We start from the raw sequence: 26,259 nt of genomic DNA, 5'->3' as shown, positions 1-26,259 counted from the left end.
TGGTGCCCAGAGGTGGGGTTGCCAAACGTGCTGAGCCAAACGTTGAACAAGAGAACAGGCGTCCTCCCTTCCCCGCTGCGTGCGCTCTAGGGTCGGCTCGCCGTCTGGACTGCAGTGCCAGGGCCTGGGGACGGCGGCGGGGCCTCACGGGGCAACCTGGTTCACGCTGAGGCCGAGTAGGGCCGGGCTGCAGCAGAAGTGCCTGGCCGCGCGCCGCCGTGCTGCCGGGGAAAAGGGCACGGCGGGACCGCCGTCGCATCCACTGGCGGAGAGGCTTCCACGTTCTCTCACGCCCACGCGCTGGTGCAGACGCGCACACGCGTACAGATGCAGGTTCGTACCGGCGCGAACATGCTCGTGCGGATTCACATGGATCTGCGGTTCAGCAGGCACACCCACGCCAACATGGATGCAAATAGACCCGTGCTGGTGCGGGCCTGCTCCCCATCGCAGAGGCAGACGTGTTCGTATTCGCACGGCTCCGGGCTTGCGCCGGCACAGGCGCACGCATGCATGCTCCTGCGCTCGCAGACGCAGGCGACAGAGCTAAGCCACAGCGCTGGTCTATTTTTGGGAGCACTCCTAAGAATTGTGAGCGTGTTTCAGATGTTAGAGTCTTAGATGGGGGAAAGCTAGAACAGATGGCTGGAGGGTTCAGAGCAGCAGCCCTGCTGAGAACAGATATTTATAGGCAGGTTTAACCCTTGTGTGGTCTCTGGAGCCACATTTAAAGGGGCAGCGTCAGAAGCGAACATTGTGGAGCCGAGCGGTGACCTCTGAGGGTGTGCTGTCCTATCTGGTTCCTGTGAGCCGATTATCAGCGTAGCCCGGAAATCCCGTCTATGCTCTACCTCTTTCTCGAGTACAGGGATGCCGCTTTCCCTAGACCGTAGAGCCTGGCTTCTGTAAGCCTCAGTGAAACTGGGCCGGTCGAGCTTATCACTTGCTGTCCGAGCTGGGGCAGCGGGTACTGCAGCTGCCCTGTGCTTGCGTGACCAGCAAAATGAGGACAAAGATTGTTTTGTCCCTCTTGGCCTGATTTTTTTTTTTCCTTTTTTCTTTTTTTTTTTTTTTTTTTGGTCTCTTTTTGCCAGAGGTTACCCAGATTCTTCCTTTTCCATGTTGGAAGGAGAGACCGTGTTTTCTTTTAGGCGTGCTGTCTTGTAAAGAGACACAGATTAAACCCTGCCCTGCCAGATTCATCAGACCTTTTTACCTGCCCTCGTCTTGGGCCCTCTTGCTCGAGTATTTAGGGAAGAGCAAAATCCATCTGCAGGCTGCTGCGCTGGTTTGTTGAACAGAGCTGGCTGCAAAGTGGGGAGCACAGCACGTTTACGTTGACAGATCTACCTGTAGCCCTTTCTTTGAGATCAGCCAGCCTCCTGTTCGGGACCTGAAGTAGCGTTGTGTTTAACTTGTATGGCGTGTTTTGAAGTGGGCTTGGCGGAGCTGAGTAACAGCAGCAGGAGAGCGTGATCTGGGGGCAAGGAAGAAAGCGATGCCCTCAGGTGGGAAGTGTAAAGAAATGACAGAATAGTTATCTGTGATTTGCAGGGGAGAAGGCTCTGGCTCTGAAAGCACAAACCGGGGTGCAGACATGGGGGGGGCTGCGTGTGTTCACTCAGGCTGCTTGTCAGCCTGGCTCTGGGACAATTAGGGAGCAGTGGTGCTCCTGAGGTGGTGTGGGACACAAGAAGACGGGATAAAAAAGAAACCGAAATGGGGGCTGCTGGCACAGTTGGTGCTGGCCTGTATTTGTGCTCCTGAAAACGGGGAGATCGAGTCTAGTTGCGAGATGGGGGAAGAAGCTGCAGCGCCAAGTGGAAAAGGACCCGTCTCCCACACGGATAGGCGGTCGACCCTTTGGGGTTTGAGCTGCAGTGGTTGTGCACGGCACCACGCACAGCGTGCACCTGAGCCGCACCTTCCCCCTGCTGGGACTTGGACTAATCCAGATATTTGGCGCTGCGCTCTGCAGCATCACCTGCAGCCTCGTGCCCGGAACAGGGGTCCTGGGGAAGGCAGAGTGCCGAGCGGTACAGGGCTGTTTTCCACTTCCCTTTGCACTGCTATGCTCCTGTGGACCAGCCAGAGCTGCCTCTGATGTTGGAGGCAGCATGCGGTGGCTCTAAGTCGTGCTGTTAGTCCGGAGTCAGGTTCCCGGCCAAGGGTTTCACGCAGATTCTCAGGGTACACTTCAGTGAGCCGGGTTTTGTTGTTGGGTGCCCTGGTCCCATGCCCAAGGGGGCATGAGGATCTGCTGGAAAGTCTGGGAGCGTGACAGAGTGCCAGCCCCAGCCTTGCCTTGACGTAGGACTTCCCAGCGGTGCTGCCGCTGTGTTGGGGACCGGCTCTGTATCTTGAGAGTGTGAATTCGGAGCATCCTGAGTTCTCTTTGCGCTGACGTGCTGGGGCCAGGAGATGCAAATCTGTAGGAGAGTGGGAGTATGTTGGAGCTGCTTGCTCCCTTGCTTATTCATCCCAGTTTCAGACTGTGGAGGCTTGGAAAGCAGTCACTGTCGCCCCCCCCCCCCGCCCCCCGCATGCGGTTGTGTTCTCGGTGCTCACATGCGTGTCAAGTTGAGGAGTTCTCAGGTGTCCCACCAGCTCTTGGTCCTGGGTCAGTGCTTGCATCCACCACTGACATGGGACTTGGGGCTGAGAAAAACCCTTCCTCCTCCAGCCCCCTTGTAGCACATCCTGAGAGCGCAGCTGATCCTGCTGGAGACCCAGGTGCAGTGCTGGCAGTGCTCAGCAGCCGGCTCGCAGTCTGGTCTGCTGCACGCTGGTGTTGGCTGTCAGCTTTGTGCCGGTGGCTGTCTGACTGCGTTTTGTACCCAGACAAATTGGTAGGAGCGAGGCTGCTCGGCAGGGCCACCGGGCACGCTGGCATGGTGTTCCTGCGGCTGGGCTGGCCCTGTTTCCTTCCAGGGCCCGCGGGAAGGGCCGGCAGCCGCCGCTCTCCTCCTACCTGAGAGGAGGAGGAGGAGGAGGAGGCGGAGAGTGCATGGCAGTGACGACCCACCCGGTGGGTAGCTGCCAGTCCCAGGGATCTGCCCACACTTGCCTGGCCTCCCACAATGGCCCCATTGTTCCCGAGAGAGCAAGGAGGAGGCTGCCTGCAGCTCCCTGGGCATCGTTAACCCTCCACCTGCCGGCAGCAGGCTGCAGGGCGAGCGGGAGCGGGAGGTCCCGTGGGCAGGTGGAGGAGCTCCCACCACCCTGGAGTACGGGAGGGGAGCTGCAGGGGAGCGCCAGCCTCTCTCTGCCAGCTGCCTCCCGACCCGCCCGTGGCTGCTGTTTTGAGGACAGCTCGCACACGCCTGTGGCGAAGACGTACACAGAGAGGCAGGGCCCCGCTGAGCCTTGATTTCCTCTGACAAGGCGTAGGGAGGCCCTCTGCCTTCTTCCAGGCTGCTTGGTGCCCCGACCTTGCTTTGGGAGCAGCCCTCATCCAGCCCCGGCGCTGGCCCCGGCTCTGTTGCTCTGGCCCTGACGCGCGTGCCGGGGCAGGACGTATCTGTAGGAAACGGGACGTTTGGGGTGGTGGGGTGCTAATTCCAGTGGCTGAGCTATCAGTGTGGAAGCTGTTTAAAGCGATTCCAGCCTGATCAAAGTGCCTTCTTCCTTCCTGTCCTGTAACGTGATCGCGGGCCAACGAGCTGCTCTTGGTCCGCTGTGGCTTCTGGTTCCTGTTGTTGTCGAGGCGCAGCCTGGGAGGGCACAGGCATGCCTCGCCGGTGCGCTCACGCTGCCGGGGTGCAGGCTCGGAGCCAGAGCACAGTGTCCGTGTGCCTAAGAGGACAACAAGTACCCTGGCGCCAGCCAAAAGAGCTGGACGCTCGTGTCCCTCTGTGCTGGCCGGCTCTGCGCTGCCCGACTTTTGGGAGCGCTGATGCTTCCCTACAGCTTTCTGCCACGCTTGCTTCCCCGTCAGCTGACTCCAGGGATTAGAGGGCTGCCTCAACACCCCTGCTCTGTCGCAGATTTCCTCTCCAGAATCTGTGGGATGAGGGAGAGGAAGAGTCATTTGGCTGGCATGCCAAGACTGCGTACGGGAAACTTTCAGTCTGTCGGTCTTTGGAGATGCCGAACTCCGCGTGTCTCATGCTAGCTCAGAGAGCTGCGAATCGGCTCGGTAGTCCAGATGGCCGAGAACTTTGAAACCTAATAGGTACCGCGTGAGCGTCACCAATTAGTTCTACTGCAGACCTTGCAGCTAATTTGCTTATATCGTAACCTAAACAGCTACCCTGCTTCCAAAAGGTTTGTTATCTCCACGTCTCCCACTAGGTAGCCTTTGCACTCTTCTCCCCTCCTTTGTACCCTGGTCTTCGTTGATGCAATAACTTTTCTTTTCGATACGTTCCGTGTTTAAATAAATGCATGACTAGAGTTGAGCTTGGAGAGGGCCAAGGGCTGAGCTGGGAGTGCTTGACAGCCCCTGTTACTGTACCAAATGCAAACAAAACTGCTGCAGAGCTTGTTCTGGCCAAGTCTGGGCACCTGGGCTCTGGCCACAGAGACCAGTGCAAACCCCAAAGCCACCTGCGAGCCTCGGGCGTGAGGGCTGGAGAAGTGTCGGAAGCCCCTGCCAGCTCTGAGCATCGTGCGGTAATGAGACCTCCCTCTCCTGGTGGAGAAGAGGGGCTTTCGGGGGGCAGCCCCCAGGACAGGTTGCTGTTCTGTCCCTCCTTGCTGTCTGCAGGGCTACAGCTCCTGTTAAACAGGGGTCTTGCTGCCCCCCCCCCCGCCCTCCCCCCGGAAGGCTGCAGTTAGCGAGGTGGGGCGATTTCTGGCTCTTCCTGCCTGTTTCTCGTGGGTGGTTGGAGGCCTGCGTCAGGGTTAGATTATGGTGTTTCTGGAGGAGCTCCGTGAGCTGTGGGGATGTTTGTGTAAGGGCAAAGTAGCCCCTGGGACTTGGGGCTAGGTCTGCGGGGAAGGCCGTGCCTCTTGGCACCCCCTGAGTGGGAGAAGCTGGGGAATTTCAGCTCGAGGTGCGGAGGAGGCTTCTGGGAGGTGAAGCGTAGCGAGGAGGCGGAGTAGCTGCCCTTTCGGGGTGCGCAGTGGGGAAATCCCTCTCTGGATCGGTGCAAGCCCAGGCTCTGACAGCAAAGCCAGGTGGGGAGCACGGGCTCCCCTCTCCTCTCCAGCCCAGCACTGGAGTCCCAGTGCCGCTGCTCAGCAGCAGGATCTCTGCTGCCCATGCCGATCCGATCTGCGCTGGGGAAGGTGAAGGGTTTCCCAGGGTGGAATTTCCTGTGAGGCAGATGTGTGGCCGCATCCCCTCTGACCTTAAACCCCAGTGTGCCTTAGTCATGATGGCATGCAAATACGAGGCGATGGGCTGAGGGCTGGAGGGAGCTGCTGGGAAAAGGAAGTGACCTCAGCTGGGGTTTAAATATAGAGAGCCCAGGCGCCGCTGCGTGCTGGGCCTGGTATTTATAATCCTGGAGGAGCGCTTGGCGACCCTCTGCATCTCTTCTGCAATCCGGGCTGGCAGAGGGCAACGTAGGGGCAGGGTGCCGGGGCAGCCGGCCTTGCTTTCCCCCACTCTTCCCTGCGTGTCTCTGTCAGCTCCCCCTCCCCAGGTGAGCTGGGGTATGTATGTTGTGCTGCTCACGGGCGAAGGCGAGGTGCTGCAATCTGGGCAGTGTGCTGGCCCGCAGGTGCTCCTGCCTCTGCTTCTTGTGCAGGTGTGCCCTTTGTACGTTGCATTTAGTGCCAGGACTGGATGCAGGAAGGGAGCCAAACTCTTCCCAATTCATGTCTGTCTGGAGAGCAGGCCAAGAACCCTGGGACACTGAGTGATCCGAAAGACGCGTCCAGTCAGCCCGAAGTAGGGCTGTTGGGCTGAGCCTTCCTGCGTGTGGCTTATTTCCTCTGCCGTGAGCCTCCTCAAAGGCAAACCTGCTTGTGGCACCGCTGGTCACACCGTGCGGTGCAGCTGGTGTGCACGGCTGAGAGGTGACGGGGGTGTCCCCGCCTCAAGGGTTTCCTGATGAGACTCTGCACAGATCGTGCCTTTCTTCAGGCTGGAAAGTGGCCTGAGCTTGCATTGTCAGGCTCAAAGGGAGAGCTGTTGTTCTGGGGGAAGTTTTCAGCAAGGTGGTATAGGATGTCTGGCCCTCGCTTGCAGCGTGCAACAGCCACCTCTGTGCCGCCTTTATCTGAGGAAGTGGAGTAAGCATCTGCTGCAGCAGTTTGGTGCGTGGCTCTGCCCTCCAGCATGCCCCTCTGCACCCTGCGCAGTCCCCAGTGTGAAGGGCTGGGGTGCTGAGGACGGCCGTGGTCCAGCCCGGGTGCTTCAGTGCTGGCGGGAGGTGCAGAGAGTCTGCCCGTGCTCAGCCCTGGTGAGGCTGCAGGTGCTCTGGGTGACGGTGACACCTAGTGGCTTCGTTCCCCAGCCTCCACCTCAGGCCCGGAGATGGGGCGCTGGGTGTGACACCCCAGAAAATCTCCTGGTGCGTTTGGACGCCCGGCATGAAGCTGGACCAGCCGTGGGCAACGGACCCCGTGGCGCTCGGGATCCCTCTGGCTTGGAGACAGTTGGCAGGGATGGGACCACGTGTGATGTCCTTGTTGGCGATGGCTAGTCTATCACAGAGCCCTGTGAAGAGATTTTCTGCTAAAAAGAGCAGCAGAAATTACTGTGTTAAAGCTCAGGAGCTCCCTGTGAAGCTCTGGCATTGCTGGGTTCCGGTCCTGCAGGCTGCTGGCATCTCATGGGCTTCCTTAGTTATTACTAAAGGATCCTAAAGCAGTTACTGAACTCCAGACGCAGCTGCGCAGCCGTCCTCACAGGCTTAGCTGCATCAGGCATTTACCCGACACACGTGACTCTAGGCAAGACTTGGCTCCCTTGTGATTCTTGTGGGAAAGTTGGGTTTTCAAGGTCTCGGCTACGAGCCCTGCTGCTCAGGAGAGCTGGCGTAGCAGAGGGCAGTGCGAGGCACAGCTCACCACCAGCTAGGCTTTTTAGCATTACTCACCCAGTCCCAGTAACCCCAGTGCACAACCAGAGTGGGAACTGGCCAGGGAGGCCTTTTAGTGCCATGTAGCAGCTGCACAGGGAGGTCTGTGCTGTGGCCTTGCGTTGCAGCTTGCAGCGTTATCTGCCAGAAGAGCTTTCACAGGGAAACCACCCGCTTTGTGTATGCGTGAGCTTGTCTTCGTGCACTCCAGCACAGCCATGCTGTTGTGGTCCAGGACTGTCCCCTGCCCTGAGATGCGTGTGATGGGACAGCCAGTGGGGAGCGGCCAAGGGGGTCGGGTGCTAGGTGCCTGCCGCAGAAGTTTTACGTATCCCGGTGTGGCTTCCTGCCTGAGCCATGCTGCTGGCATCTACAAGCTTAAGATCCTCAAGGCGTTTAACAAAGGCTGCATGGGGGTGTCCAGCTGTCACAGCAGCCCGTGACTCTGGCCACATTTCACACACAGCGGGAAGAGACCCTGCCTCACTGGAAATGAAGCTCCCCGAGCAGCAGCAGTACCTTTGGAAGAGACTTCTGGCTTTGCTCCCTGACCTACTAGTTGCCGTTACACCACCGCCACCCGCTGAGCTGCAACGTGCAGGTGCCTGTGCCACCCTGCACATGGGGCACCCGGAGCTCCCTGCAGGTCTCTCGCTGACCCGTCCCCAGCAGGTCGCATGAGCCCAGTGTACGAAGTAATTCCTCGTTATCATCCCAATAGAGCCACTTGTGGCTATCGAGTAATGTCTGGCACGTGTAGGGTTTCTGCAGGGAATGTGCCAGTTGGACTCGGAAGCTGGAAGGATCTGCAAATTTGGTGGTAGAGCTGTAGACTCCCTGTGCACAGGACAGGAAGCCAGGCTCTGCCTGGGGATGCAGTAAGCAGCAGAAGAGTGGGAGAAACTGTTGATCTGCGGGCAAGGAGGTGCTAAGAAAAGCTCTTCTAACAGCAATGGATTGAAGCTGCGACAGGAGAAAGGTAGCAGGATGCGGGGCAGAAAGCAGACTGCGTTCCCAATTCGCCTCGCTCTCTCTGAGCCTCAGTTTCCACCCGTATTACATGGGGATGTCTGTCCCTAGGTGGAAGGGAACGTGAGTCTGAGGTTTTGTCCTACTAAAGACTGTTGAGGCTCGTGGCCAAGCAGCCCTGCTGAAATGCGTTGTTCCCGAGGCAGCTCCAAATGGCAGGAGATTAGCAGGGCCTGCCAAAATGACTCTGAGAACTGCTAGGGTTCAACAGCATCAGGTTCTCTCTGCAGGTCTTTTAGGAACCCTCTCGTACAGCTTGCGAGGGTACCGCCTTTTCTGCCACTTAAAAGGGCATGAGAAGAATCCAAGAAATGGCTAGAAGAGAAAACAGGCTTCTCCGGGCTATCCATCTCATGGTATACGAGCAAGACAACGTCATGATGCGTTCAAACCAGATGACTCTTGTCAGCGGAGCGTTGCCCTGTGGAACTCCCTGCCTCCCTGTGTCTCGAGTCCGGCTGGCCACAGCAAGGCTGAAGTGAGAACGCCTTTAGCAGCAGCAGCCTGGGTCGAGGCTGCTCTTGCTGGTGATAAACACGCTCAGGCGAGTTCTCCCGTGCGCTCCTGCAATCGTTGGTCGCTAAATAGCGTGCTGGTCTGGAGCTGTGCTTGTTGGGCTCGGGTGGGTTCCAGGGCTCATCTGGCTGTTAGAGCCCATCGCTGACTCTTGGCTGGAGCTGGCTGGGTGACAGCAATGCTGCTTCACTACTGTTTTTGAGGGTTTTGTTTCTCACTGGAACAGACTCAAAACCCGTTGAATGGTCTTGCGAAAAGGATTGTTTTGGAACAACCATTTTTGCATGGAAAAGGTCAAGTTTCTGATTCTGGTCTTTTTCTCAAATCAGAAATGATCCAAGAGTCTCGGACTTCAGAAATCTCGCTTCTGGAAAGTTCGTTGCAGTCTTTGCCTCCATGAAATACTCTAGCTTTAATGAAACGGTGTGATATTTCTTTGGAGGTGTTCCAGCCCCTTCTGCCGTTAACCCTGGGAGGACTGGTAACGTAGGAGCGGTGTTAGGCAGCCATGCCCGTGATCTCACCCGGACTTGGGGTGAGAGGTATTTCAGGAAGGGGCGACAGGTCTTTGGGGTCTCTCCTTTTGCTGTTCTCTGCCTGATGCCTTAATGCCTTTCTTCAAGAAGCCCTTGAGCTTGCTTAGGACCTCTCATTTCCAAGGCCGAGGTGTTCCGCTCGAGTTTGCCGTGGTGTCCACGGGACGTTTCGGATCGGGCTTGACCCAGGATTGCCGCTTGTAGTGAGTGGGTGGGTGGTTATCGGTATAGGCGATGCGCTTAGAGGGCGTTGGCAACGGCAGCCCGCTCTCATTGCTTCCTGAACTGGCTGGCGGAGAGGGGCCGGGTGGCTTTCTGCTCGTTGCATCACTCCGTCACGACCCGTCTTGTACGTTGGGTGTTGGCGAGCTGGGGGCATGTCAGCACAGCTCAGGAGGCCCGAGTTCTGGCCTTCGCCCTGTGTGCGCAAGTCAGCAGTCGTCTGGGTTTTGCAAGAGCTCTCCCCAGCATCTGACGGGAGGGAGGTGCGGCAAAGCTCCTTCCTTTTTGAATGGTCGTGACTCTGGTCTCCCGGCTTCCACTCTCGCCCTTTCTCCCGATAGGGATAGCGGAGCAGCAGTGTCGGCCAGCACCAAGATGTGGAAGCTGCGGGGCGGGCGGGCAGGCAGGCAGGCAGGCTGGCAGGAGGGAGGCAGGCGCGGGCTCCGCATTCTTGCGGCCGCGTTGGGAATCTGTGTTATCGTCCTTGGGAGCCAGCGGGAGCATGATTCACCAGAAAGTCCTCCGGGAACGCAGTGGGGTTTCAGGTTTCTTGAACTATCAGCTAGCAATTCCGGGACTGGGAATATGTCAGCCCAGTCTCTCCTGGCCCAGAGCTTCCTCCTCCCCCTCTGCTGCTGTTCGGACTGTACTGGAGGAGACTTACTGAAAGCAGTTTTTGTTGTTTTGTTTTGAGGTTTCTTGTCTGCTAACGTCCCAGTCTTTGATTTAAAGCTGTGGCTTTTCAGATGTACCAGGCGCAAATACTCTCTCTGCGTTTCACTGTAGCGCTTCGTTCAGCAGAGGTATTTATTGTGCCTTGTAAGCCTCCTTCCCTGCATGGGATAGGGTGGCCTGTCCCCCCCTTTAATGACGGCGGGGACCGAGGCACCCAGAAACAGTGTATCTTGCTCGGGGTCACTCGTGGAATCAGTGGCTGCCGGGGGCAGAAGCCAGGAGTCTCGGCTCCTTGCTTTAACCACTGGGAATTAAGTTTGCTATTGTCTTTAAAACTACTGGGCTGGAGTGGGTGTGTTGCTAAATTGCAGAGGGAGCCAGATGTCTATGCAATCTCCTTTTTGTCATGCTCTTTTCAAGATGTTTGGGATCGTTTGTCTCCCCATGTCAGTGTATCTACTTTCTAATTAATTCTCTTCTGTGGCCCAGATGTGTGGCATGCCTGCTGGAATCTAGTTTGAATCTAGGGGCGTGTGCAAGGAGCTTGCAGCAATCGAGATGCCTATCGGCGTGCTGCAACCAGACAGATGGGAGGCCGGGGTGGATCCCCGCTTTGCATCTGCAACAGGATCCAACTGTTGCTACTCCTGAAAGCAGAGCAGAATCCGCAGGCAGCTGCTCCTGGCGTTTCTCCCAATAGGAACTGCGAGGGGAGTGCGGTCAGTCTCAGCGAAGCCTGGAAGAGGAGAGCTTCCCAAGGTTGAGCCAGGGCCCCCGCTCGGCCCAGGGTGGCTTACCGTCCTGCCACTGGCTGCGGCAAGGCATTGGATGGCCTCCCTGGAGCACCAGCCTCCTCCCAAAACGAAGGGAGAGGACGGATGCCCCAAAAGCGTAACATTCTGGAGGGACCTGGCAGACAGCGAGGCTCATCAACGCTGCAGGCAGCGTCTGAAGGTTTCGTTGTGGCGGCTGCCAGGTCCTTCGGGATCGATGTGTGTGTTCCCTGCAATCTGACCCGAGAACCAGAGGGATAGGGGGTGGGTGCATCTCCAACGTTAGCGTCTGGACTCTGCAGGCGTGGTCTTAGCGGGCCTCGGTCTTCTGCCTCCCTCCCTCCCCAGGGCATTCACGTGCCCTTGCTGTGGCGCGGTAGGGTTGTGCTGCAATGCTGCTGAGCGTTCACGTTTTCGGTGAAGCGCTTATGGGATCCGTTTTGACTGCAATATCGTGTCCATGCAGATGTGCCACAGGCAGACCTGCATCTCCTAGCCTGTCGTCAGTGTGGGTGGCGATGCTAGCACCTCCTCGGCTGGTCCGGCCGCACCCCGGTGTCGGTCGGTTTGTGACCCTCAGGACTGCGGTGCGATGTATTGCAGAGATTGCCAAGCGCGGTGCAGCAGGCGGGGGCTCTGGGCCACCGGCAGCGGGAGCTGCTGCAGGGCTTGCTTTCTGGAATGCTGTCTGGCAGCAGCCTCTTCCAGCGGGGCTGAAGGCTCCCTGCAGCTGGCCAGCCAGCGGCCGCAGGCAGCCTGTGTGCTTAGCGCTGCAGCTTGTGCCATATGGACCTTCTCCTCCTCCCCGCTTGCCCTCTCCATGTCTCCTTCCCCGCTCTGCTCCCCTCCCCCTGCGAGCAGTTTGACAGAGCAATTGGGCAGGCACTGGGACGGCAGCTCTGACATAAATCTCTCCTGGTGTGGAATGAGGGGTATAAATATCCAGAGAGTGATGTGATCTTTCCAGCTGCTATTAATAGGTCCCTGGAGAACAAGAGCGAGCGAGCGAGACTGGCTGACACTTAAAGGGCTAGCAACTCCCTTATGTGCTGTGAAAATTAATCAGCGCCGTGGCTCACCATCTTCCTCCAGGCTAGAGCAGAGCCCTCGCCGAGGTGCGTGGGGAGGAGGCGGAGGAGGAGGGAGCAACTAACGACTTGCTAGTTAGGAAGCGGTGATAGGCCAAGCTGTGCACGAACGATCCCACTAACTAACTAGGAGTGCCTGGGCGGGCTGCGCGATAGCGCTGTCTGTGCAGGCTGCTCTCGGTGTGCCTGCCAGCCAGCCGCCGCGGTGCTCAGCCTTGCCTCGCAGGGAGGCGGGTGCCGAGAAGCCCCTTTTGCAGGCAGGGAACTGGCCGGCGGCGGACAGCGAGACGCAGCCTGCGCCTTGCGGCGATCGCCGTCTTTTGGGGATGACGGGTCTGCCAAGCGTGCTTTGCTCTCTGCTTGCGTGCCGTTCTGGGCATGGTGTTTTGCTTGAGCAGAGCGAGCGCTTGGCTTTCGCCGATGGCACGTCTTCAGGCCCGCCTTCGGCAACGTGGTGCTGCCGAGCTCTGGCGGCGCTATTTAGAGACGCGGGGTTTGGTCTGGTGCCGGTGCTTCCTGTCCCTGGGTGGCACGAGAAATCTGTGCGCAGCATCTGGCCTGCGTGGTCCAGATGGGAGGAGCAGGCTGCGGGCCCGGTAACACCCGTGCGCTGGGAAATTTCTCTGCCTGTCCACAGGAAGGGTTCTTGAGTGCGTTGCGGGGGTGTCATGCAAAGCGCATAGGAGACGTAAGCAAACAGAGAGTAATACCTCAACTTCCATGAACACGTGGTTTACTCTCCTTCCCCCTTGCTCCCGGAGAAGTAGAGAAGACTGCGACAGGCAGTGAAGGGTCTCTGCAGTTTTGGGGTCACTGGCTGGGGTAGTGAGGAGGCTGTAGCAGCGGAACATCAGTGGGGCCCTGATGCAGGGAGAGTTACGTGCTCTAGATGAAGAAAGCCAGGAGTAGTTCTCATGCGGCTGTGCGTCTCTCTGCAATGGGACTGTCTCCGAGAGCTTAGCAGTGATTGTGGTTCTGGCCAGGACGAGTCGGTGCCTAAGAGCCGTGTCCAAAGGTCAGGGACATCCTCTGCCCGCTCCAGTAGCCCCTGAGGTGAGGCTGCCCGATGTCACACGCTGAAGGCCGCTTGCTGCAAGTAGGAGCTACTCATAGGCCAGCGGGGATGCACCCTGCAGTTATCAGGGTTGTCTGCTGAATGGAGGGTTCGTAGCAGCCTTCCAGAGCACACGATGCGCTCAGGTACTGCGGAACTGCATCCCAGTCCTCTCTAATGCCCGTGCAGAACTCCGAGGGGAAGAATCTCAGCGCAAGCCCAGGAGACTGCCAAGGCAAATAGATCCTGCGAGGAGGGCTGCCGCAGCTTTGCTCAGCTGCACGCACGTCCTCCAGCCTAGAAGCCTGCATGCTCTGCCCTAACCGCCTCTTCTCCCAAACCTTCTGCCTCAGCCTGCGGGGCTGGTTCAGAAAGCTGGGCTGGGTCTGGAGCAGGAGAGCCTCACCCTGCTGTCCCGGCAGGCCCGTGGCACGTTGCGTCATCCTGCTGGGCTGGAAGCTGACCCTGAAGTTGAACGCTGCCTCACCCGGGGCCTTGGAGCAGGAGCCGGAACGGTCCCTCAGGCCCCCGGGAGGGACAGGGATATCACTTAGCCGAGGAGCTCCTGCACTTCCCAGCTCTGCCCTCGCCTTGCAACCCACCGCTGCCGCCTCCTCCGCTGCCCCAGCCCAGCTTCCTCTGTATAGGCTTGCGTCAAGACCATTTTCTGTCTGCTGTGCGTTTCCCAGGGCAGAGGAAGCTTACTTGGTGGCAGAAGGGGTCCCCAAGAGCAGCAGGGCAACAGGGTTGTTCCGGGTCACGGAGTTGTCTGAGCTCTGGGAACGCCTGCAAAACAGCTCTAAGGATCCTTGCGCTCGCCAAAGGGCCAGGCTGGCATGGAGCGCTCCGTTTTTGTCACGGCCTCGGAAACCAGGGCTCCGGTGTCCGTGCCTGTGCCTCGGAGCGCTGGCGAGCCTGCCGTGCCTGGGTGGGAGTTTGCTGCTTGTCCACACGTAGCTAACTGCGGGGCAGGATTGTTCGCTCGCTCGAAGGGGCCAGGCCTGATTCCTGGCACGAGCGGCTCTGGCTTGTGCCTTGCCGTAGGCTTTGTCTGGCCACGCGACCAAGCAGCAGTCCCCGTGCCCCGGCCCTGGGCAGTGTCCCTGGCAGCTGCGCCCGCCCGAGGGGCACTGGGCTCACTCCCTGCCCTGTTCTCTTGCAGGTTTCTGACCAAAGGGCCTGGGAGGTCCCTCCACTGGCGCTGTGGGAAGCTTTAGCCAATCCAATGCACCCTGACAACAAACTGCCCAGCCATGGCAAGGCAGGCAGCAGCGGTGCCCCGGCCCAGCACCACAACGTGAGCCAAGCACCCACCTGCAACCTGGGCTCTAAGGGTGTGGGGGCGGGCAGCCATGGCGGCAAGGCCACTCAGATCTCCCCTGGCAACTCTGGACTGAAAAACAGCCAGAACACTGTCCCAAACTTCAGCTCCTTGAAGGGCAAGGTGAAACGGGAACGAAGCATCTCGGTGGACTCTGGAGAACAGCGAGAAGCCAGCACTCCTTCACAGGACGCAGAATCAAAAGGTAATACTCTCCTAAACCTTGCCTCAGCATGTCCTCCTCGCGGTTGCTCCGAGCGTCCTGACAGGACCTGGGGTGGGAGCAGCTGTGGGCATCTTGGGCTCCTGTGCTGCAGCTTCTGCCCGGGCTTGTCCTGGCTGCCTGCGCGTCTTTGCGTTGCTGCTTGTCGCCCCCACGGGTTCTGGGACCGGAGTGGCTGAGCACTGTCTTTACGTTTCATTCCCTAAACCGCTTGTTACACCGAGAATCTTGGACTCTGGTTTTCGTGGGCTACTGAGGCCGGCTAAGCAAGAGCGCGGTTCGCTGAAACTGCACCCAACGCCCCTGCTCTGCAACGTGCAGACTTTCAACTTGGGACCAAGTTGAGTGGTTTTCTGTCTCCCTGCTGTTGGCAAAGAGCCGCCTTTGTGGCGTTCTTGCAGCTGCCCGGCGGCTCGGTCGTGGTTAGTGAGGAGGTGCTGCGAGGGTCGCTGTCTGAGCAGTTCTGTGATTTCGTCAGCGATGGATGACTCTTGTGTTACAGCACGTGGCTTCTGGAAAAGGGCTGAGTCAGTGCTTCCAAACCCTCTGGCGTCCCAGTCTTCGCCACCCTTCCCTGTAGCCTCTCGCATTCCACTGAGCCCCGTGCTGAACGGCTGCGTGGGACGCTTGAGCATCTTGCAGGGGATTGTCGGAGGAGAAATCCCAGTGGTGCCCTTGGTTCCAACCAAGACTCGCGCCTGGTCCCCAAACACAGAGCCGCTGTTCTGGCTCGCGCTCCTACGTGTTTGGTTCCGCAGCCAAAGCTGCGTGGCCTGACGGGCTTAGGCCAGAGCCGTGCCTTGGAAGAACGGGTAGAGTGGACCCGAACAGACCTCCTGCCCCCAGGAAAGCGTTCTCCCCATTGTGTTGGGGGGTTACTATATGCCACTGATCATAAGCGTTCGTAGCTTTATCCCAGTACTGTCTTGTAGCCCAGACTTCCAGAGGAGAGTTATTGAAACGTGTTGGTCTGGAATGCCCGAATCACCTATGTTCGCGCTGCAGGGCACTGCTAGGTGATGTAAATACGGCCTAGAAACCACTAGATGATGTGAAGAAGGGAGCCCAGACAGTGTCACTTTAGAGCGAAAGCACAGGACTGGAAGTTAGCCATCCTGTGTCTGATGCCTTTCCCCAAGTCCCGGGGTGCCTTTAGGCAAGCCGCTTCCTCTCCGAGCTGCGTCGGCCTCATCTGAGAAGTGGAGGGAGCATCCAAGTTTCCAGAGGGCACGAAGGCCCCTGCCTGATGGATGTCTGTGAAGGGCAGAGTCTGCCTCCTGTTCCTACAAAGGATGTGACCGTGCCCGCTCATTCCATTTTCAGGTTTTAGTTGCTAAGTCACAGACCCCTTCAATTTAGGGTTAATGCCCAAAGCTCTCCGGTCCGGAACAGCAGTCGGACATGTCCTGCGTTTGCAGGCTCCTCTCGGGCAGTAAGAAACGCATCTCGTTCTGAACTGCCAGCTCTCACAGGGCAAGTCTCGCCGGGTCTGGCTGCAAAGACAAGGAGCCCAGATGGAGCCGGTGCTTCAGAATCTTTGCCTGGGCTGGGCAGATGTCGGTGTGAGGCTTCTCACCCAGCGCGTCCTGGCTGGGTTGGCCGTGCCGGCGTGCAGCACGCAGCTGGGCAGGGCCCCAGCCTTCTGAGCCCCTGCCAGGTCTCCTCAGCTCTTCTGATGGCTCTGTCCCTCTGCAGGTGAGGTGGCTCCCCGTAGCAAGCGACGGTGCGTGCTGGAAAGGAAGCAGCCGTACAGTGGGGACGAATGGTGCTCTGGGCCGGACAGCGAGGAAGACGACAAGCCCATCAGCAGTGCACACAGTGAGTGTCTGCCTCCTTGCCAGCTCGGAAGCTTGAATCAAGCCAGGTCTTTTCCTGCAGCTCAGCAGGGCAGATGGCACTGGCACCTCTGGCTTTGCCTGTGCACGCCGACCTTGCCGGGTGTGTGGCGTGGTGGGCCGTTGCCGTTGGCACTTGTGCTGGGAGAACGTTTGCAGCCGTGCAGGGAGGTGTGGGACCTGTTTCGTGGCGATGCTACCGAGATGCTGGAGCAGAAGGCGTTGAGGTCCCTGCTGTGCGTTGTTCTGGCCACGCTAGCAGCAAAATTGCCATCACGAAAGCAGGCCCGGCTTAACCCTGGTTAATTGTGCCTACCCTGGTCATAGCGCCAGCCAGACCGTGCACGTGCGTTGCCCTTGTTGCGGCAGCTAGGTCTGTGCCAGGCCATCCACCCGGCTCTCCCCAGCTCTGCCTTAAAGGCAGATGAGTCTGAAGAGGCTCTCGGGGCCTTGACAGTGGTTCAGCCAGGGCCGAGGCGGCCAAGGGGTGCGCTGTTTGGGGCAACAAACTGTAGGTTTCCCAAGAGCATCAAAACTCTGATTTTTTTTTTTATTTTATTTTTATTTTTTTTTTTGTATCTAGAGTTCAGTTTACTTTCCAATTGCAACAGGGAGAGTATCTGAGAGGACAGGGCAAGGTCCTGTGGGGCCCAAGGGCCGCAGGTGATGGAGAAGTGCATGAATCCAAGCAGAGGGTGGCCTTGGTGCCTGCCAGTGCGCCACCGCCATCCTCTCCAGCGCGTTCCCCTGGGCTGCCAGGCACAGTCCACAGCCCTTGGGGGAAGGGGTAGCGCTGCCGCCCTGTCGCAGCCTGCTCCGAGACCTGCCTAATCGGAGCAGGTCACGCTGGGGCCGTCCGGGGCAGGGGCTGGCAGCGAGGCAGAGCGCCTGTCCCCACGCCCGGTTTCCAGCGCTGTCTCTGCGCCCGCCGTGCTGCTGTGCCGGGGCTGGGCTGCTGGCGCCGGTGCTCGGCGGCTCTGGTGAGAGGCTGCCGGGAGGAGAGCAGGCCAGCCTGCCCTGGCGGGGGGCCGTCTGCGGCCGCACCTCCCCCCGTCCCCGGCTCCCGGGGTGCCCGGCGGCGGGCAGGGCGAGCAGGGGCGCCCGGGGCCGCCGTGCTCCGGGGACAGCGGCCGCCCTGGCGGCGGGGACGGGCGGGCGCTGCTGCCACCTGCCGGCCTGGCCTCGACAGGCTCTGTGCTCCCGCAGGCTGTAATGTAGCAGATCCTGCGATGTCCACGGCCTCACAGCTTGGCCCAGGGTCCAACCCGCTGCCGAACCTGACCGAGACCAGCTCTTCCAGCGTGCCTCATGGTGCTGCCCCCGGCTTGCGGTCAGACCCTGCAGGAGGCGGAGGCGGCGGGACAGGAAAGCCGCCCTCGCAGTTCGTTTACGTCTTCACCACGCACCTTGCCAACACGTAAGCAGTAAACCCCATCCGTCCTCCGCTGGTACGGGGCTGGCCTGTCACGCTGCCCGCCGCGTGCCACGCTTGAGTACGAGGGGGCTGGACGGACCCGCGTCTCTGTGGTTGCTCAGAGCGGGTCCCCCGAGGTTCCGGAAGGTTGCTGGCAGCTACTGCCGGAGGGCAAACTTTGCCTTAAAGCACGCTTCCTCCCCGCAATGCCCAGCATGGCGTTCTGCGGCACACGCCGTAGAGTACCTCCGGTCAGCACCCAACGAGAAGACTCGCCCAAAGCAGCGCGGACTGCTGGGCTGGTTCAGAAGCGTCCAAGGGGCTGGGTGTCACGGGGGGCGCCGTGTAACGCTTGGTGTTCTCCGCTCGATTCCTCCTGTCTGTCCTGCATTGCCTCAGCTGTGGAGTCTTAGCAAGGCTGTTGAGTTTCAGAGCTCTGCTGTACCACGGGTTCGGTGCGGCAGAACCCAGAGCATCTCGGTGACAGCCGCCCTAGGCCAGCAGGCACGACTGAGTGCCCGTCACAGGACATGGGGAGAGGGAAATGCCAGAGCAAGCGACTGTCAGTTGGAGAACCTCCCTGGGGCCTGTGCGGGGCGGGTGGGAGGACTCTGAGAGTATCCCCCCCTTCTCGGTGATCTCCAGAAGTTTCCCTCTTTCCTCAGGACTGGAGGTGGCACCTGGGGCCTGAGGTGGGTGGGATGGGGCACGGTGCCTGTTCTTGAGCGGTTTGTGCTTTCTCCCCAGAGCTGCAGAAGCTGTCCTGCAGGGCCGAGCTGACTCCATTCTGGCCTACCACCAGCAGAACGTCCCGCGGGCAAAGCTAGACCAGGTACACCAGCTACAAACTGAACGCTCCTGTCGGCGCGTGCTGCTGACTGCTGACCCTTCCCTTCTGGTGTGGTCATTCTGCCCCAGCTCCTGGCTCAGCTGTGGAGGAAGGGGCTGTCAGAACGCCCCTTCAGTGGGGTGGGAAGCTGCTTTGCTGTGGAACCTCTTTGGAGTGAGTCCTGGCTGCTGGCAGCTGTGAAAAGTGTGGGATGGGGCGCGTGGCCCTGAGCCATGTGGGCAGAGTACCCAATTGTGTGTTTCCAGGGCATGAAACGGGGCCTTCGTCTTCCCCAGGAGAAGGGAAGGTGAACGGCCATGGGGCACGTTTTTGGGACAGGGAGGTCTCCTGCAGGACACAGGGAAGAATACCTACCTGGTGTTTTTCCTGCTCAGGTTTATTTCCTTTTTCTCTGCCAGGCGCCAGCTCCGAAAGTGCTGGGGGTGACGGAGCCGCTTCCGATTAACCCTCCTGCTGCCAACACTCCACAGTCCCAGCCACCGGCACCCCAAGCGAGTCAGCCGCAGCCGCAGCCTCCCCCGCCGCAGCCTCCGCCCCCGCCTCAGCCCATCAGTCAAACGCCTTTGCCTGCGCCCAGCAGCCTGCCCCAGGAAGGGACAAGTGAAGATGTCCGGAGAGATCTGACTCCCAACTCTTTGGGGAACAACAGCAGCAGCAACCAGCCTGGAAGTAACCACCCAAATACGCCCACCGCCTCTGCCAACACCATGCAGCCTGGGCAAGTGGACTCCTCCGCCACGTCCAGCGCCAGCCTCCTCGGGGAGGGCCCGGGCGCCGGGGTGCCGGGGAACGGGCAGGCAGGCCTGGGCCCCAGGAACCCCATGAACTCGGAGGGGCTCTCGAAGGAGCAGCTGGAGCACCGAGAGCGCTCTCTGCAGACCCTGCGGGACATTGAGCGTCTGCTGCTGCGCAGCGGGGAGGCCGAGTCCTTCATGAAGTCCGGCCAAAACGCGGGCGAGGGCGGGGGCGGGACTGCGCCTCAGCCGCAGGCTGCCCCTGCCCAGGCCCCCGCGCCCCCCGCCAGCATGAAGAAGTACGAAGAGCCTCTGCAGTCCATGATCTCCCAGACCCAGAGCCTTGGTGGGCCCAGCCTGGAGCACGAGGTGCCCCACCACCCAGGCGGTGACATGGGGCAGCAGATGAACATGATGATGCAGCGGCTGAACCAGGACAGCCTGACGCCGGAGCAAGTGGCCTGGAGGAAGCTGCAGGAGGAGTACTATGAGGAAAAGCGACGGAAAGAGGAGCAGATCAGCATCCACGGCCGACCCATGCAGGAGATCATGATCCCGCAGTCGATGGGCAGCATGATGATGCGTGGGCCCCCGCCGCCCTACCACAGCAAGCCTGGGGAGCAGTGGCCGCCGGGGATGGGTAGCCAGCTGCGGGGACCCATAGATGTGCAGGACCCTATGCAGCTGCGGGGAGGGCCACCCTTCCCGGGGCCGCGGTTCCCTGGGACTCAAATGCAGAGAGTCTCTGGCTTCGGAGGGATGCAGAACGTGCCCTTGGATGCTCTTGGGCCCATGAACGCCATGCAGAGGCCAGTCCGGCCCGGCATGGGGTGGAGCGACGATATGCCTCCTATGGGAGGCCCCGGGAACTTTCCGCAAGGCACCCTGCCTTACCCGTCAGGGCAAGGGGACCCCGAAAGGTTCATGAATCCCCGTGCCAGGGAGGAGATCCTGCGGCATCAGCTGATGGAGAAACGCCCCGTGGCAATGCAGAGGCCCATGGGGATGTCTGGCAACTCCATGAGCCAGGGCATGGAAATGGAGAGGATGATACAGGCTCACAGGCAGATGGATCCATCCATGTTTGCTGGGCAGATAACGGGGGACAGCCTGAGCAGTGCCCCGATGGGAATGGATTTTGCAGGCACTCGGGGGATGCTGAGCCCCCCTATGAGTCAGTCGGGCCTTCGCGACATGGACGCACCCATGGGCCCTGGCAACCTCAACATGAACATGAACGTCAACATGAACATGAACATGAACCTCAATGTCCAGATGACCCCGCAGCAGCAGATGATGATGTCGCAGAAGATGAGGGGCCCCGATATGATGGCCCACCAGGGCATGAGCCCTGAGGAGCTGGCCAGGGCGAGGGCTCAGAACGGCAATGGCGGTGCGATGCTGGGGGGACCTCAGAAGATGATGATTCCCTCCCAGTTCCCCAACCAAGGACAGCAAGGCTTCTCGAGCGGGCAAGGCCCTTACCCCAACATGCCCCAGGAGATGGGCAGCGGCTCGGACATGTTCAGCCCTGAGCAGGGCACCATGCCTGTCGGGAGCATCAGTGGCACCACCAGGCTCAGCCACATCCCTCTGCCTCCCGCCTCCAATCCCGCTCCCGCGCAGGGAGGAAACCTGGCCAACATGCACCCAGCACCTTCCCGGGGGCTGGGCCGCCGGCCCTCTGACCTCACCATCAACATCAGCCAGATGAACTCCCCCAGCATGGGTCACCTCAAGTCTCCCACCCTCAGCCAGGTGCACTCGCCACTGGTCACCTCCCCCTCTGCCAACCTCAAGTCCCCCCAGACGCCCTCGCAGATGGTCAGCATGCCACCTTCAAACCAGTCTGGACCCCTCAAGTCCCCCCAGGTGATGAGCTCCTCGCTGAACGTCCGGTCTCCGACGGGCTCACCGAGCCGCCTGAAGTCCCCTTCTATGGCTGTTCCTTCCCCTGGTTGGGTGCCGTCTCCCAAAGCCACCCTGCCCAGCCCAGGAGTCAACCAGAGCAAGCAGACTCTCAGCATGAACTCGTCCACTGCCATGGGAGGACTGGATCAGGGTACGCCAGGTGTCTCGTGCGCGAGCGCACGTGTCCGCTCGGTTTTGGTGAGCGTGCGGACAGCGTTTCTCGCCAGCCCCCGTGCTCTTGCGGGAGCGGGGAGACACTCGTGCCTGCGCGCGCCCTTACGTGGAGCGAGTTTTTGGGGGGTTTTTAGTTTTGCCTTTTTTTTTTTTTTTAATTCCCCCCCAGGAGTCCAAACAGGGCCTTTTTAGGCAGACGGGAGGGTGAACAGAGCAGCTTTTGCTTCGGCCCTGGCTCACGCTCTGTGATAGAGGCAGCAAAAGATGTGTCTGTGCTGGGCAGTCAGGCTCCGTCACCGCTCTGGAGCCTGCTCCGAGTCCGGAGGGTGCTGGGCTGTGCCAGCTCTGCGCTTTGCAGCCTCCTCTGGTCACTGCCGTCAGAAGGAGGGGGACGGGGTTGCTGTCTGACAGGAGCAAGCCATGGTGCGCAGGCGGTACTAAGCTGGTCTCTCTCTTGCTTGCAGGGTCTCTCCCTTCTGGGCCTCGGAGCAGCTCTTCCGCACCAGCCAGTAACACCTCTAGCACCATGAATCCCAACATGCCTTTTACTTCCTCTCCAGATCCATCCCCCTCCCAGAACCCCCTCTCGCTGATGATGTCCCAGATGTCCAAGTATGCCATGCCCAGCTCCACACCGCTTTACCACAATGCCATCAAAACCATCGCCACCTCTGATGACGAGCTGCTGCCGGACAGGCCTATGCTCCCGCCTGGGAGCATGTCAGGTGCGTTCTTCTGGGGCCGGGCTTGCCAGGGGTCAGACGGTCTCGTGGCTGCCAGCAGGCCTGAGGCACGAGAAACCACGTTCTGCCACCGACTGCCACGTCAAATATCTTAGATTTGCCCTCGTTTGTAATAGTCTGCTCGCTTCGCCGCCCTGTGCCCAGGCTGTCCGTCAGCTTTTGGCTCGGGTTTGCTGTCTGGAAGGACGCAGGCCGGGCCGGCCTTTGAGGCACACTTCTTCCAGAAGCTCTGGAAGCTTTCAGGGCTACCTTTACTCCGCGTGGACGCCCTGGATTTTCGTGGCGCCTGGAGTTGTCTCGGCCCGGGACTTGCAGGCAGAGGTCTGCTGCTCGGGGCCCTTGTGTTCTCCTGCAGCGGGACAGGGAGGCTCTGGGCAGGGTTTGGGAGCCTGGTGTTTTGAGCGGAGCCCAGGTGCCTGCGCAGGCATGGCTACGTCGTAGCAGCGTTCTGATTTCGGTAGGCGGCAGCCAGACACGCTCCGCTAGCTGGTGGCACTGGGGAGGACAGCTAGGCAAATGAGTGTTTTTCGTCACTTGGTGACCAGCCCGGAGGGGAATTCCAGCACGCCGTGCCACTTGATTTTAGGGGTTTTAAGCTGTCTGATAAGTATTTTTGGCAGTTTTCAGAACAAAAAAAAAAACCAACTTTTTGACTCTTTAGCCGCTGAGTAGTCACTCAGGTTGACCGCAGGCATGCAAATGCATTGCCTCCCTCCTAACCCGAAGCCCTCCGCAGGCGCCGATTGCTCTGCCGCACCGACGAGCACGGTCCTCCCTCCCGGCTGGCACCTGGGTCGGGCTGACGACTCTTTTGCTTTTTCTCCTCGCCGCCCGAGGTTGTGCGGCCACAGGAGCTTGCCGGGTGGCCGACCCTGCCGGCAGGCAGCGGCGAAGGGTCGCTCCTCGGTGCCTTCCAGGCAGCCGAGAGCCCTGCTGAGATCACGGCCGTAGGGCTGTGTCAAGGTGCGGGGCCAGCCGGGACCCTGAAATCAGCGGCCTGTGAGGGGCGACAACCCCGGCGTGGGAGCGGGTGAAGCTGGAATAGCTCCCTGCTGCCGGCGGGCTTGGGGAGCCGGAGTCTGGGGCGCTTCTTCCCGATGCTGGTGCTTTGCAAGCCCGTCTCGCGGCGGCTTGCCGAGCATCGCGCTCCACGCTCCGGGCTTTCCGAGCAGGAGTGCTCGGCAGGCTTCCAGGGTGCGGGCTGTGCAGCCCTGAGAGGTCTGTGGGCAGAGTGACCTCCTCTCTCTTTTTTCCGTTCCTTAGGCGTGGCGGGGAATCAGCCGAATCAACTGCACTTGAACTCTGTAGGGCCTGGATCCTCTCAGAGCCCCATGGGAATGAACCTGCCTGGTCAGCAACCCCTCTCCCATGAACCGCCCCCCACCTCCATGATGTCCTCCCCGAACCCCCTGGGCTCCAACATTCCTATGCACCCGAGTGCGCCAGGGGCGGGCGTGCCCCCCCAGAACCCCATGATGCTGCCCCCGGGGCCCCAGGACTCGTTGAACCAGCAGTGCGGCCCCGTGCCCAACAGTTCGCAGATGATTCCTTCCAACCAGCTCGTGTTCCCCCGCCTGCAGCAGCCCCACAACGCCATGCCGTCTCCTGCCAGCGGCATGCCGATGGCCCCCGGCGGGGGAGGCGGCCCTGGGATGCAGCAGCATTACCCGCCGGGGATGCCCTTGCCGCCCGAGGACCTTCCCTCCCAGCAGCCTGGCCAGATGCCCCCTCAGCAGCACATGATGGGCAAGAACATCCCTCCCCGGATCGGCGAGCCCTACCCGCCCGTGCTTCCCGGGGTGGCGTCGGTGCTGAACGACCCCGAGCTCAGCGAGGTCATCCGCCCCACGCCCACGGGCATCCCCGAGTTCGACCTCTCCAGGATCATCCCGTCAGAGAAGCCGAGCAGCACCTTGCAGTATTTCCCCAAGAGCGACAGCCAAGCGCCCAAGTCGCAGCCTTCCAACCTCCACCTCATGAACCTGCAGAACATGATGGCTGACCAGCCCCCGGTGCGGCCAGGTATGAACGCCCCCAGCCTCCCCGGGCAGCAGGGTGTGCAGAGGGGACTCGGCATGCCCATGTGCCACCCCGGACAAGTGCCCATGCTGGGCAGGACAGGCATACCGCCCCAGCAAGGCATGATGGGCAACAGCATGCACCAGGGCATGATGTCTCCGCAGCAGAGCCTGATGGCCCAGCAGAATTTCATGCTGATGCAGGCCAAGCAGAGGAGCATGTCTGTGTCGGGGGAGATGTATGCCCAGACAGGACACATGATGTCACCTCAGGGCTCTCTCATGGGGCCCCCGCCTCAGCAGAACCTCATGGTCACGCACCAGATGAGGCAGAGGAGTGTCTCCCTGGACAGCCAGATGAGTTACATCCCCGGGCCCGGGAACATGGCGAACCTGCCTTTCTAACCCCGGCTGGCGCGCAGGGGTGGGAGGGGAGGGGGACGGGGCTGCCTGTACAGACGTTTTTAAACCTTTCTTTGGGGGAGGGTTGGGGGCCAGCGCCGGTGGAGGACACCACGTGGGATGCTTTTCGTATCGGATGCGCCTCTACACAGAAAACCAGATGTGCAGTAAACTTGATGTGAATTGGGTTTCTTTTTCCTTTCTTTTTTGGGGAAGGGGAGGGTGGAGGGGTTGGGAGTGGGGCTTTTGCTTTGGACCCTGCGTGCTGACCAGGGACATCCAGACCCTGTGGCCGTCTGTAAAGTTTTCACATGGTTTTCCTCCGTCGAGTGTTTTTCTTTTCCTTCCCCCCACCCCACCCCACCCCTCTTTTTTCTTTTTTTTTTTTTTCTTTTTTCTTTTTAAACAACCAAAATGTGCAAGAGGGTTTTTGGAACTAGCTGTAAATAGGTCGCTGGGAAAGGCAAAACTTGTGCTGGTTTTTAATTGTTCTGTATTTCTGTGTTTTAATAGAAGCCTCAAAACATGTTTTAAACAAACGGAAATGAAAAACGTGCTAAAGGCAACAGTGTACAAGGATTGAAAACTCTCCTTGGGGGAGGCAGGAGGATCCCCCAGGGTGCACAGGGCATTGAGAGATCCCTTTGTAGAGTGACTCTGTGTCAAGCCTGCGTTGTTCACGTGTCTGAACAGTTTGCATGTGCGGGGTGTGTAGTTTCACGCAGATCTTAGGCCCCTGTGGAGGCTGCGCCAAGTACACGAAGGCAACCGAGGGCCGTCGGGGAGGTCAGAGCCACGGCCCTGGCAAAACGCTGCAGGAGAAGTCGGCCCTCATCCGGCGGGGCCGAGGCCGCAGCTTCACGGGTTGCAGCGGTCCCTGCTCGGCGGCGAAGCTGCCGTGGCCGGGGCGGGGAGGCCCTTCAGCTGGAGAAGCGGCGAGGATCTGGGCTTCGCAGGTGATAACGTGCTGGACCCGAAGGTCTTGACCAGCCGTGTCACCTCTAGTCCCTTCCCTTCGCGCTGCGTCCCCCGTGGGCAGGGTGGTGCGGTGCGTAGGGATAGGTGGGCTCCGAGACGGGTGAAGCAACGCATTCCTGTGCTTCCAGGAGAGGCCCGCTAGGAACCTTGCTCTTTTGAAGCCTTCCAACGCCAGGCCTTCACCCACCCATCGCCCTCCTCGACTGCGCCATGCCCTCTCTACCTCTGCCGTTGAATGCTCTCCAAGGTCTTCCTCGTGCTTGTCGGTCCTCCTCCTCCGGAGTTTCGCAGGCAGTCTTCGCTCCGTCTTGCCCTGAGCTACCGGCAGCAGCCCGGCTCTACTGCGCAACAGAGGTCCGGCCGTGGAAGAGGACCTGTCCCCGCGCGCGGTGCTCCATCTCAGTGTAAGAGTTGTCTTGTACGGTGTCAGCGGCGCGGCCGTCCCGTGCTTCGGACGGAAGAGGCCAAGGTTGCGCTGCAGCCCCTCGTTCCTAGGCTGGCGGAAGCGCGCCATTCGAACAACAACGGCGTTTCTGGGTGCGCTCCACCCGCCCCATCCTCCACTCCGTAAGGTCTTCCTGCGCGCGGCACCAACGGTCTTTCCTGTGTTTGTTCCCGGGAGGGACGGCAGGGTGACACGCGCGCATTTCTGCACACACCGCCGTGTCTCTGGACCTCCGCGGGGGCCGCGTTCCAGCGTGGTGTACCCTGTGGGTATCCAACGGCAAACTCGGGGCGCGCGATTGCCGGAGGAACACCAGTTGGAGGGTTATCTCTGCAGAGCCAGCC

At 60.0% G+C, this 26,259-nt stretch overlaps 1 protein-coding gene across 2 annotated transcripts; it reads left to right on the top strand.

The window, feature by feature from the left end:
* Window positions 1–14,077: 14,077 nt before the first annotated feature.
* Window positions 14,078–24,495, top strand: BCL9L (BCL9 like). Of its 2 annotated transcripts, none has more exons than XM_086476877.1 (7): window positions 14,078–14,393; window positions 16,107–16,229; window positions 17,453–17,663; window positions 18,408–18,492; window positions 18,909–21,315; window positions 21,794–22,054; window positions 23,336–24,495. In XM_086476877.1, the coding sequence occupies exons 1-7, from the start codon at window positions 14,093–14,095 to the stop codon at window positions 24,493–24,495; spliced, it is 4,548 nt and encodes a 1,515-aa protein (XP_086333003.1). In that variant the 5' UTR covers window positions 14,078–14,092. The 2 variants fall into 2 exon arrangements, with proteins under 2 accessions (XP_086333003.1, XP_086333002.1); XM_086476876.1 differs by having other exon boundaries at window positions 14,093–14,393; window positions 18,909–21,306.
* Window positions 24,496–26,259: the final 1,764 nt, after the last annotated feature.

The sequence above is a fragment of the Leptosomus discolor genome, chromosome 22 (assembly GCF_034619465.1).
Source record: "Leptosomus discolor isolate bLepDis1 chromosome 22, bLepDis1.hap2, whole genome shotgun sequence".
Classification (NCBI taxonomy): Eukaryota; Metazoa; Chordata; class Aves; order Leptosomiformes; family Leptosomidae; genus Leptosomus; species Leptosomus discolor.
Note: the sequence above shows the minus strand (reverse complement) of the source record. Positions and strands in the feature narration are given on the sequence as shown.

What these genes read in the sequence shown, in the direction of transcription:
- BCL9L (XM_086476877.1), top strand. Translation starts at nt 14,093, where the DNA reads ATGCACCCTGACAACAAACTGCCCAGCCATGGCAAGGCAGGCAGCAGC. An exon ending in ACAGGACGCAGAATCAAAAG is followed by an intron (nt 14,394 to 16,106) that starts GTAATACTCTCC and finishes GTCCCTCTGCAG; the next exon opens with GTGAGGTGGCTCCCCGTAGC. An exon ending in CGCGGGCAAAGCTAGACCAG is followed by an intron (nt 18,493 to 18,908) that starts GTACACCAGCTA and finishes TTTCTCTGCCAG; the next exon opens with GCGCCAGCTCCGAAAGTGCT.